The 12204-nt window shown below is 39.8% G+C and overlaps 1 protein-coding gene across 2 annotated transcripts in view; it reads left to right on the top strand.

The window, feature by feature from the left end:
- LOC129246171 (putative transcription factor SOX-15) overlaps nucleotides 1-11253 on the top strand; it is a 79145-nt gene extending 67892 nt beyond the window's left edge. For both annotated transcript variants that reach the window (XM_054884750.1, XM_054884749.1), the window contains exons 2-3: nucleotides 4536-5161; nucleotides 9555-11253. In XM_054884750.1, coding sequence (XP_054740725.1) covers nucleotides 4558-5161; nucleotides 9555-11224 — 2274 coding nt within the window. In that variant the 5' untranslated portion in view covers nucleotides 4536-4557 and the 3' untranslated portion in view covers nucleotides 11225-11253. The remainder of the gene's footprint in view (nucleotides 1-4535; nucleotides 5162-9554) is intronic.
- Nucleotides 11254-12204: the final 951 nt, after the last annotated feature.

The raw sequence follows: 12204 nt of genomic DNA, 5'->3' as shown, positions 1-12204 counted from the left end.
GTCGGCCGTTGGCTGCTTGCTGCTGGCTGTTGGCTGCTGGATGTCTCAGCAATATTCGCTCTTGTTGCTGTTCAACTAGTGTCCATTTTATGTGGGCACTTTAGTTCAATGGTGACTGTGACTTAAGATTCAGCCAGCCGAAGAAGCAGCACAGTGGGATGAAAATGTAAATTCCGCAGTATATTACTTTTCACGCAAAGCAACACGAAGGGCATGCAATTTTTAACCATCATTTACACAACTATTACCAGAAGTTTTCTTATTTTTTATTTTAATTTTCATTGGAAAGCTTGTTGTAGGTAGTGCTGGCTGATCTGTACAAAGATCTCACTTTGCCAGTGCCATGTATTTGGAGTCGAAGATATTATTTCATACAATTCTTAATGCACGTCTTCACGAGTTTTAATAAGCCGTTCAGCCTTTTGTCAGCAATATTCCTCAAGGATGAAATATATGTTGATCCTAGGCACATTTGTCGAGTCCTGCAGTGGAAAAGTACCCAAAGCATTCACTTCGCTACACACATCGCTCTGGACTAATCCCATTGTGGCTGCGTAATGTGAGGTGAGGCAGTGTGCCATCAGAGTACTCCAACCAATATTTTGTAGTCTCTTCTAGAGAGTGATAAAATAAAGTTTGCAGTTTTCGTATTCCAAGTCCTTAACGTTTTTGTATGGTTGTTCCCGGGAAATGAAGAAAACACTGGCCACTGTCAGATATACCACCCATTGTCGGAGTGGTACACACTGTTCTCGATGCCAGTGAACAATCGGGTGTCTGTGGTATTACAGGGAACGAGTTAGCTGATAAATTGGCTAATGAAGGCTCTGCAATTATGCCACTAGGCCCTAAACCCTTTCTAGGTGTTAATCCCGCATCGATTCAACTATGGATTGACGACTTCATAAGGTCTACCCAGAGTTGCCAAGGGCTTTGTGAAAGAACCAAACAGGAAAATAGCGACCTTTCTCTTAAAACTGAGTATGGAAAAAGTACATATTCTTCCTCTTCTGGATCTCTTAAGATTCATCAATGAATCCAAGAGATTTGTGGAAGTGTGACCTCAAACTAATTTATCCATCTTACCACCCACTTTTTATCTTTATTATCTCTAAATTTTCTACTGAAATCTATCCGGGTGTAGTACAATGGTCTCCTGATTGAGTGCTTGGACTTGTCCAACGCCCCACAAATCTAATCTAATCTAATCTAATCTAATGGTTGTTTCCATGTCAACTGCGTTTCCAGAGCTAGTTTCCGTTTTCAGAAAGGTGAGTGATAGGTATATTTTTGACGTGCTCAATCTGGGCAAGTGAAAACTTGCCTAAGCGAGCTCATCGGCTCTCTCATTTTCTTATATTACTTTGTGCCCTGGGGCCCAGTAATAAAGACCTTCGTCGGAAAAGTTTATGTACAATAAATTTAGATAAACGTTGGAGTACTCAACTTTCATATTGGGTATTGGGTGTCTTCTTCCATATAAAGAAATGCCGATCATTCGTTATTTGGGAAAAAATGAATATAATATAGCAAACAAAAAAAAAAAATCAAAAATCAACACGAATTTTAAATCACTTGAGACTTACATTTTACACGACATCTCAAATTCCACAACTACTAGAATACTTATCAGCTGTCATATCTAATATTAGTTTGAAGAAAAAGGAATCCATTATTTTCTCGATAGGTGGCTTAGCGATCGATATCTCGCAAAGTAACGATCAAATAATTTAAAGTTTATGCTCGTTGTCACGGTTACATTTCACACTAAAAAAATCTTTTGCTATTTTGTATTTTAATTCCATTCACTTGTGAGTTATAGGGTGTTAACCATGGAAGTCAACAAGAGTTGAAAGTCAATTTGGTACATTTTACAGTTTTTCTTTGATAAAGTCGAAAATTCAAGACAGGTCGCTGAAATTGTGAATGGTGTTTAAGGTGCCGATACTGCAATTACGAGCAATTTTGGTTTCGTTGATTCCGTTCAGGTATTTTTGATGTTAAAGAAAATCTCGTTAAAATCACAGAAATAATCGAAGTTGACCAACATGTTAGTAGTCGTAACATCACCCAGGAGCTAAAGATGGACTATAAAAGGGTTTAAACCATTTGTGCACAAATTTTACGTAAAAATATTGAATTTTTCCTCCAAGCTAATATACATATGTATATAATAAATGAAAAAACTTGTTTAGCATCGCCTAATTAAAGAATATAAAACAGTTTTCCAAATTAAAAAAAATAGATTTTCAGCATTTGAATGTTTACTAAAATTCTGGGCAAATATCGAAAATAATCGTCAAGTTTAAAATTTTTTTTGAGAATACTTAAGTGCATTGCCAGTTTTGGCCGCCGTAGCCGAATGAGAGCGTAACTACCTTTCACGAGTGCGTAGGTTCGAATATCCGTACATGAAACACCAAAATGAAGAAAACGTTTTTTCTAATAGCGATCACCCCACGGCAGGCTATGGCAAACCTCCGAGTGCATTTCTGCCATGAAAAAGCTCCTCATAAAAAATCATTTGCCGTTCGGAGTCGGCTTAGAACTGTAGGTCACTCCATCTGTGGAACAACATCAAGATGCACACCACAAATAGGAGGAGGAGTTCGTCCGATTATCTGAAAGAACTGTAGGCGCCAATTACTATTATTTATATATTTAGCTGAATTTCACTGAGTAAAAGTGGACTTAAAACCAATCCGTTCAGTGACTTAGGTGTTTTTAGCTACAAGAGAATTATCGATATCGATAACTATGGTTTGACAGCTGATAATGACAAACTAGGTTGACATTTCTGTTCAGTATGGTTTAGCAAGTCGTCATTAGTCATTTAGCACCAGAACAACGCTGTGAAAATTCGTTTTGGAAAAAGAAAAAACATCTGTTCGCGAAGTTCATAGTGCGAAGTGTTAAAGAAGAAATGTCGTTCTCACCTTATTCCTTTGAACATTTTACGTATGGATCTTGGCTTACGTACCTATAAAAATACAGTTCGTGCAAGAATTGAAGCCAAATGACCGTCGTTTACATTGCATGTCTGCTGATTGGGCCCATTTAGATTTATTATTCAGTCTTCTTTGAAAAATTCGAAAAAAATGGGACTACTCGAGTGAACCATATAACTCGTAGGTGCGGCGGATATATATCGGATATCATATATTCAAAAGAAATGCCATGAAATAATCTACCAGACTATATTAAAGTAAAAATTCATTCCTACAATATTTATGTTGTGTATTATCATTTGAAGCTCTCAAGTTCTTTAAAAACACCTGATAAAAGCAAAAATTCCAATAATTCCCTTCGACTACGTAAGAAAGATGCTCTTCAGATAGTCAATAGGATAGTCAATTATTTTTGGTATCTTAATAGAAGCCTTTGAAAGCCAACACTAAATTAAGACTTAGAACCAATCTGAACTGATTAAGAAGCGGATTCTGTCTTTAGAAGAGTATTCCAAACTACCGAACCGTACTCGAGACCAATGACGTAAAGAAGCTTTTGGTAATATACTGGCCATCAGAGCTTTATGAACGACAGAACATCTCTCCCCACGTTAGCTCAAGCATTTAATTTAAGACCAAAATTAGGGTTAGGGTCCATCATAAGCCTAAGTCGAAGCTCTTAGTGGCTTTTTCGAATTTATTGTCGAGCATTTTATAATTATAAACTTGCATAGCTGTAATAAAAAAACACAAACATTATCAGGGCTACAAATTGAGTGCCATTCCATTACTGTCTCATTATTTAAATGAGTTTGGAACAGTCGTGGATCATTTTACCTTGTTGCAGCCAAACTGCGCACACGCCTCTGTGCAGCAAAAAACGTAGATCTACCTACGCAAATGGCCTCTGGTGACGGTCAAGCATTGTTTGACAAGAACTTTATATGTGTGCGTGTCGGGTGCTTGACGCTAATATCTAAAATTTTTGATTTTTACCGACAACAAGTATGTGTGACACGACGCCACCCGACTGCACTAACACATACAAAGCGCAGTCAAGCATGCTGTATCGTTACCAGAGGCCAAAAGAATGTTCAACATCGAAAAGCTGCAATCGCAACAGACAGCCAGAAGATTCGCCTCTCGATTCTCACTCCTGCTTATAAATAATTTTCCAATTTTAAGTCGACCTTATATTCTGGTTGTGTATCTCTGGGGCGCATTGAAAGTAACTTTATTTTGAAAGTGCGACGTTCTCTGTTACAGAGGCGTACCACAAACATCAGGCGTTGAGTTGAGCAGATTTTCTAGCTGCTATCTTTTTTTAGTCAAAAGCCGATGCAAATAGATCTAATTTTGTGTGGCCGAATAAATGTAAAAAGTGCAAAAGGTGAATCCCACTCAGTCGAGTAACGGACAAAAGAAAGAATTTTCACTAAAAGTTGATCTGAGTTGAAATTGAAGTGCATTACTACATTCATTCATCCGTGTAACATCGATAGTTGTACATATTTAAAATATAATTTTATATAATATAATATTAAAAAAAAAAAGTTTTAAATATATTTTTTCTCATATTTTTTTTAGCCATAAAAAGTACCAACCATTCATGTCACGAATATCCGAATACAGTCTGGCACACGATCTACAGGAGCAGAATATGGGTATTGCTGGCAGTGACTCCTACAGTGTTAGACATGATAGTGAGCACTCTTCCCCCAGTTTACACTCACCGGCCATACACCAATCCGCATATGAAACAGAAATCGTTGATAGAACGCTACAACAAAGTGAAGGCAATGCAGTGTACCCTTCGCATTTTCTTGCCACTACATCACCTTTATTGAATTCCAATCTACCATTGCTAACAAATAATCAAGTCATGCTAAACAAATTTCTTACACATCCCAATATGGTGGCTGTAACTGTACCAGTGCACGACACGGAAGACTGTCCAACCGGTGCCGATACTCCAGTGTGGAACTACAATGACTACAAGGATGACATTTGTGCCGTAAATTGTTCATACTTAGAAAGACAACAGAAGGTGAACGAATCGAAATTTCGTACTGGCGTCAATGCCGCAAAATGTGCCAAAGAGACCAGAATACGTAGACCAATGAACGCCTTCATGGTGTGGGCGAAAATCGAACGAAAAAAGTTGGCCGATGAAAATCCGGACCTCCACAATGCGGATCTTAGTAAGATGCTAGGTAATTTATATACTTGTATGCATATTGTACTCACCTATACTCAGCGGCAGAACTCTACGTAAAAGGAAAAGTAATAAACTTTTTTTAATTTGAAAATTATTTCTGATTTCAAAACTAATTTATGTAAAAGGAACTAGCAAAGCGATGTAAAGAGTTTTTTAATAATTAAGCCCCACTTTTAAGCTAAAATAAAATAAAGTCAGTTTTAAAGTAAGGCAGTTAGTTTTTAGCAAAGCGATGTAAAGAGTTTTTTAATAATTAAGCCCCACTTTTAAGCTAAAATAAAATAAAGTCAGTTTTAAAGTAAGGCAGTTAGTTTTTATTTTGTGTGAAAATTTAGTTCCCGACAGGACTTTGTAGATATTCAGGTGTCTTATTCTCACTTGAATTTCGGCAAATTTGTTTATTGCCATACATATATGTATGTATATGTACAAATGTAGCCAATGAGACTTATCAGGCAGCACATTTTTTCTCAATAAACGTTCATTTATTTCCAATATTACGACAGACAATAGACGAGCTTAAGACTCAAGCAATGATTATTTAGGTCCAGGTCATGAATTTGATACTTTACATCTTATACCAGTGTCAGTTTAAATTTTGCTTTTTTTTTTGTCGGAACAACTAGCAAGCACATCACTCAGACAACATTAAGCCCACTCTGCTGCCCCTTTTTAATTTTCTTTAAATCTACCCGACCTCCGAAGATATCCGAGTAGATCTTGTGGTGCCAAGGCGCCAAGGTGGTCGCCTTCGAGCGTAGGCCGGAGGCGTTTCATACTCCTCTCCATATGATGGGCAGAGTGCAGGATCTGAGATGCCTACTTTTACCATGTACTTCGCCCATAGGAAATGGCCCCTCATCAGTACAACCAGCTGCCTACAGTCCCTTCTGCTTAATGAGAGGAGGATCTGCGACAATCGGTCAGACATGACAGGTAACATCAGTTTTGCCTATCTGCAGCCTCTCTCAGCCTGCCAAGCTCGCTTGTGGGTTGTAGTAACCCATTTACTAACCGTGGCTTTGATGGCTGCAGATGGGAGTGGCAAAACGGGCCCCGGGCCAAAGAAATTGGCTCAGAGCCCATCCCGGGACCCATGTTAGCATCAGGATATTATGTTTAAGTCAGCTCTGCTGTCGCTGCAGACACATACAGGTCTGTCTCTCCACCTGTTTTCCACAACAAAGTTCATTGCAACAGCATATACCTCCGCTTGAAACACAGATGCGTATATTCTAAGAGCAAAGTGTAATTTTGTCCCGCTAGATTCCACCTAGACACCAGAGCCGGTACCGTGCTCGGTCCTGGAGCCATCCGAGCTCATTTTCGGAGTTTGACCACAATCGAATCTGTGGCAGCACAACATTGTATTTCTTTTCAAGGGGCATGGAGAGAATCATTGGATCGAAGTCTATGCCTTCTCTGCTGTCCAATGCCGGACAGGGGCCGTACCAATTCCCATGGATGATGGAAGTTGCTAGAGGCCAAATCTGGTGAATACGTTGGATGCTCCAACAATTCGACTTTAGATCATGGATTTTAGCCATTGTCAAAATGCTGCTGTTCGGAGTCGGCTTGAAACTGTAGGTCCCTCCATTTGTGGAACAACATCAAGACGCACACCACAAATAGGAGGAGGAGCTCGGCCAAACACCCAAAAAGGGTGTACGCGCCAATTATATATATATGTATAAAATGCTCTTGTGACGCAGTCCATTGTCCTGATGAAAAATAATTTTTTTCTTTTGCTAACTGGGTATTTTTTCACGGTTTTTTTCCTTCAGCTGGTCTAAAAGATTACAATAATATTCAGAATTTATTGTTTTGCCAGTTTGCAAGTAATCCACAAAGGAAACGCCTTTCGCATTGCAAAAAACTGATGCCGACACCTTCTTGGCCGATTTCTGGTCACGAACTCGTTTCGGAGCCGAACAACCAGGTTCATACCACTATTTAGCTTCTTGTTTTGATTTAGCATCATGGTGATGGACCATGTTTTATGCATAGTCGACTCACAAAAACTACTTAATCCTTTCGAAAACGCTCTAAATGTTGCTGAGAAAGTCGCATTCGAATGTTCCATTGCTAGCGAATGCGGCACCAGTCAAAAGTTTGCTTACACTGCCGAATGAGGGCTTCTTTTCTCTTTCAGTCACTCGACGATTTTCCAATAGGATATCCTGTATTTTTTCTACGATTTCTGGTGTTGTTGCTCTCTTGGAAAACCTTTGACCTTAAATTCAGCAACCCATTTTTCTACTGTATTAATTGATGGCGAAAAGTCCTTAAATACTTTCAACATTGGCTCATAAATTTTTTTCGCTGCCAAAAAGAAAAGTTCAATCATTGTACGATACTTGATTTTTTCTATTCTAGAAAATACTATATTAAGTGGAGTTATTTTGATATTCAAAGAAAAATGCTATGTTTTAACATAAATGATCGGATGTTTATTTCATTATAAAGAGGAAGGTATGCCGTTAATAGTGAACAATAACATCAGGCAAATGACCACCACGACCACACTTACAGGACTATATCCTTTTCATGAAATTTGCCATCACCGAATTGCAAAGTGGCTGCCCTATGTCCTCGATAGCCTCACGAATTCAATCGTTGAGGTCTTTAATCAACCCTGGGCTGTTGGTGTAGACCTTCTCTTTCACGTGGCCCCAAAGAAAAAAGTCACAAGGTGTTAAATCACAAGATCTTGGTGACCAATTGTGATCACCTCTTCGAGAGATAACACGGTTCGGAAACTTTTCCCGTAGAAGATCAATGGTTTCGTTGCTTGTGTGGCACGTAGTGCCATCTTGTTGAAAAAAACGTTGTCCAGATCAATATAAATGGCTTGTAATCAAAGAATGAATTGCCAGATAGAAATGGAACTTCAAATACATTCATATAAAGAGTACCAACATAACAAAAAAAAAAAGAAAAAAAATGTGGGCTAGGAGCAACGTATCTCTTATTGAACCGCAAAACTTATTGAACAACCTATGAGAATTTACAAATTTCGGGTTCCCATTACGAGCCCCAGCTATGTATTATATTATTGCGAATTTTCAATACATCAAATTACCTTGTACGTATGGCCATTGCTCTTTGAAGGCGAATATTTGAAAAGTTTCAATTATATGTTTTGGTAAAGTGAGATTTTCTAATCGATTAAATAAACAAATTTTAACCTTAAAGTTTCCTTTAACTTTTAACTCTTCTTTCTCTCATTTGCTTGAAAAAGATTAGTTAGTTTCCAAATGAAGGAAACCTAGCCCAAATACTCTTAAAGTATTTAGTATTTATTTGTAATTGTTCCAAACACTGTTTCGAAGTTAACAGCCGCATCCGCTTGTTGTCCCCCGTGGGCAATCGTGGCACCCATCGTGCCGACAATTTTTTCATCGCCAACTTATCATGTAAAATATTAATTGCCGTTCCGATCGACACACCTATGGCCTCGGTTACTCCGCGCGCTTTCGTTCATCGATCAGGGAGAATCATGTCGCGGACCTTTTGAATGATTTCCTCGGTAACCACGTCTGCCGGGCGTCCTGGTGGCTCCTCATCAAAAACGGATATTCGCCCATGTTTAAATTTGTTGCGTTCATAGATGGCGAAGCGTCCTCACAGGCAGCATCCAACTTTGTTTCTATCTTCTCGCATATTTTCCCATCCAAAAACAGAAAGCGAATTACCGAACGATACTGCTTTTTTCCATTTTAGCGAAAATTGCGAAACACGTCTTACTCGAATAGCTGCCAAATCCAAACTAACCTATCAATCAGTCTGAAATTTGTTTTTCCGGCGTTTGATAGATACCAGCATATGATGCTAATACCAACTTCCCCAATGGGTTCTTATTGAGCCGCCCCCGTACTTTCTATATTTCTATGGTCTGGCACCCAGATCAGGTTAATTTAAAAATATTGCGATACTTCGCATTATAATTTGTGGCATTCAATTACCGTTTTTGATAGTGTTTTACTGACTCTAACGATTTCAGAGCTGCCTGACCATCCGAGAAGATATACTTCCCTCGTAGTTAGGGGTCTTTTCTTCAAGAACAATAAGCCCTCTTATGGCGATAACTTCTGCCTGAAAGACAATACAGTGATTAGGCAAGCGAAAGGCTGCACTGATGCCCAGCCTTTTAGAGTAAACTCCTCCTGTTCATCAAGCTTAGTTCCGTCAGTAAATATACTGACTCTATTTAAATACAGACCCGAAGTAAAAGAAATCTATAATCAGGCATATTTTGTGTAACAGTCGTTAACGTAGAGTTTTGTTGCTGAGATAAATTGTTGACAGATACGTTTATTAAAAAAATCATATGCTGTTATATTTTGAATGACTAAACGTATGACTATTTTTAAACTATTTTTATTTAGGTAAAAAGTGGCGTTCACTTACTCCTCAGGACAGGCGGCCTTATGTAGAAGAAGCGGAACGCCTCCGTGTCATACACATGACCGAATATCCCAACTACAAATATCGACCTCGCCGAAAGAAGCAATCGAAAGTGCGCACTGTGCAACCATCGGCGAAGGAACAAAATAATACGACAAATCAAGTTGCTGCCGCCAACAAATCCAACTCAGTCACGCAAAAACCAACCAATTCCCCATCCATGAGCCAGTCATTCAACCAGTTGGCCGACGACAATCAAGCAACACGTTTTCAGGCACAAGGACAGCCCAAAAATCCTTCAAATTCCAGTATTTATGAGCAAGCATTGCGGTCCAACTACTCTCCCTCCACTCCCGCCGATTGTTGCAGCAATTCCGACACAATCGAGCACTTGGAATCGATTAATTGCCAGTCTTCAATAACGAATAATGAGACCATAACAACGGGTTCACAGAAATCGAATACGAAGGGGGGTAGTAGTCAGTCGGTGGGTACCAAGTTATCAAAACCAAATCGGAACCAATCGTCGAATGCGCTCAATCTCGATAAAGATGTAGTTAAAGTATCCAGGTATGGCAAAATGGAGTCCAAGTCTCAGCATAATCATTTTGTAGCATATCCTCTGACATCGACTCCCAAAGCCGTTATCACCACCAGGGGCATGTATGTAACGTGCAATAGTCGAGGAATACTGGATCATGGTTATTCCGTAAAAGGCACGTTTTATCCGCCCGTTTCCGCAGCCGACAACCCGTCGATACGCAATAACAACTCAGGTCAATCTTTGACAAATTGCGATGTTGCCACAACATTCACCACCTCATCAGAAAATGCGCTCAGCACTAATTGTGGTCCGAACTATCAATCCATATATTCTCATGATACCAGTATTTCCAGTTCAGGTACACTTCTTCAAACGATTGCCAACACAAGCGATAGCTTTGCAACTCCGCCCAGCTCCTATGCGCCCAATGTACACTTTGATGAATTCACGCGCTACTCCAACGCCGTCGAATCGGATTTCACGCCTGTCGTTTGTGACAATGGGTTGGAACAAGGCAAAACCGATGTTGGCATGAAATTTGCTAAATATCCTGATACAAATCACAACTACGATGACTTCGAAGCATACAACAATCCGTTAGTGGTTTCCGCTACCGGCTCTAATTATTATACCCAGTTGCCTTATACGTTAGCCGCCACAAGCGCATGTACGCCGCCGACAACACTGGCATTTCCCCTGCAACTGACCTTGCCATTACAGCAGCCAACCACTTCCGCTTATACGCATCCTCACCACCACCACCATCACCACCACGCTCATCATTCTCATCCGACGCATCACCATCAGCAAATACACAGTCAACAGCTACAAAACGGTTATGCCCCTTACAACCATTTTATAACCACCACAAATACTACAGGCGCCGTTATTCCCACCAGCACATCATTGACGTCCATTATCGCACAGAACAATGCCATCGGCGACATTAACACCCAAATGCAACAGTCGCCTGTTGCACATTTTACGCGCACCGGCACCGGAAGCTCGGCGACTGTAGGGAACGTCGAACGAATATTTGACACACGTAAGGACGAGGAGATTAGTAATATATTGGCCGGAGTGAGGAAAACCTGTTACAGCAATTGACGAACTAATAATAGAAAATATACAATACATTTCAAACATTCTGCAAGCATATGTATATATATATATATATATATCTATATATAAATCTATACAAGCATTTGAATAAAAACTGTTGAATGAAAAACCTAGCCGGTGATGCCATATGCAGCATGCGAACAACACGTAACCCTTTTAAACAATCCAAATTTGTATACATTTTTTGGGTGAAGAAAGCTAAATTTCTTTTGTTAATAGGAAAAGCAAACATTTTCATTACTTTTGAGACATGATTTCCATTCTTTGCATGTGATTGTCTCCACTTGCCTCGCAGTAGTGCATCCTATAAGAATAATCTTCCAAGCTCTTGTCGGCAATTTCTCTCTCTCTCTCTCTCATGAGTAGTTTGGACGGTGTTCGCCTTAACGATCTAAGTAGCTTCCGGGCTTCTCCTTCTTCTTGATTGGTACGATAACCGGTTAAGCGATTTTGGCCGAGTTTAACAAAGCGCATCAGCCGTTTATTTCTCATGCTAACCGGCGGCAGTTGGATACACAAAGCGAAGCCAAGTCATCCACCTGATCTTTCGAACACAGAGGAGGCCTTCCTCTGATACCGCACCGAATAATTTCAGAGCCGGAGCCTTTGTTTCCATTCGGATGTCATGTCCCAGCCAACGAAGCCGCTGGACCTTTATTCGCTGCGCTATATCTATGTCGTCGTAAAGCTCACACAGCTCACTGTATCATCCCTTACGATACTCACCGTCGCCAAAAATCAGCAACTGTTCAAAAATCTTCCGCAGAATCTTTCTCTCAAACACTCCAAGGCAGGCGTCATTGGACATTGTCATCATACAAATTTCTAAGCCATACGATACGACGGGCATGATGAGAGGTGTATAAAGAGTTAGTTTTGTTCGTCGAGAGCGGACTGTAATACTCAACTGCCTACTTAGTCCAAAGTAGCACTTGTTGGCATGTGAGATTCTTCGTTGGATTTCA

This window comes from Anastrepha obliqua, chromosome 4, assembly GCF_027943255.1.
Source record: "Anastrepha obliqua isolate idAnaObli1 chromosome 4, idAnaObli1_1.0, whole genome shotgun sequence".
NCBI classification, from domain to species: domain Eukaryota; kingdom Metazoa; phylum Arthropoda; class Insecta; order Diptera; family Tephritidae; genus Anastrepha; species Anastrepha obliqua.
Note: the sequence above shows the minus strand (reverse complement) of the source record. Positions and strands in the feature narration are given on the sequence as shown.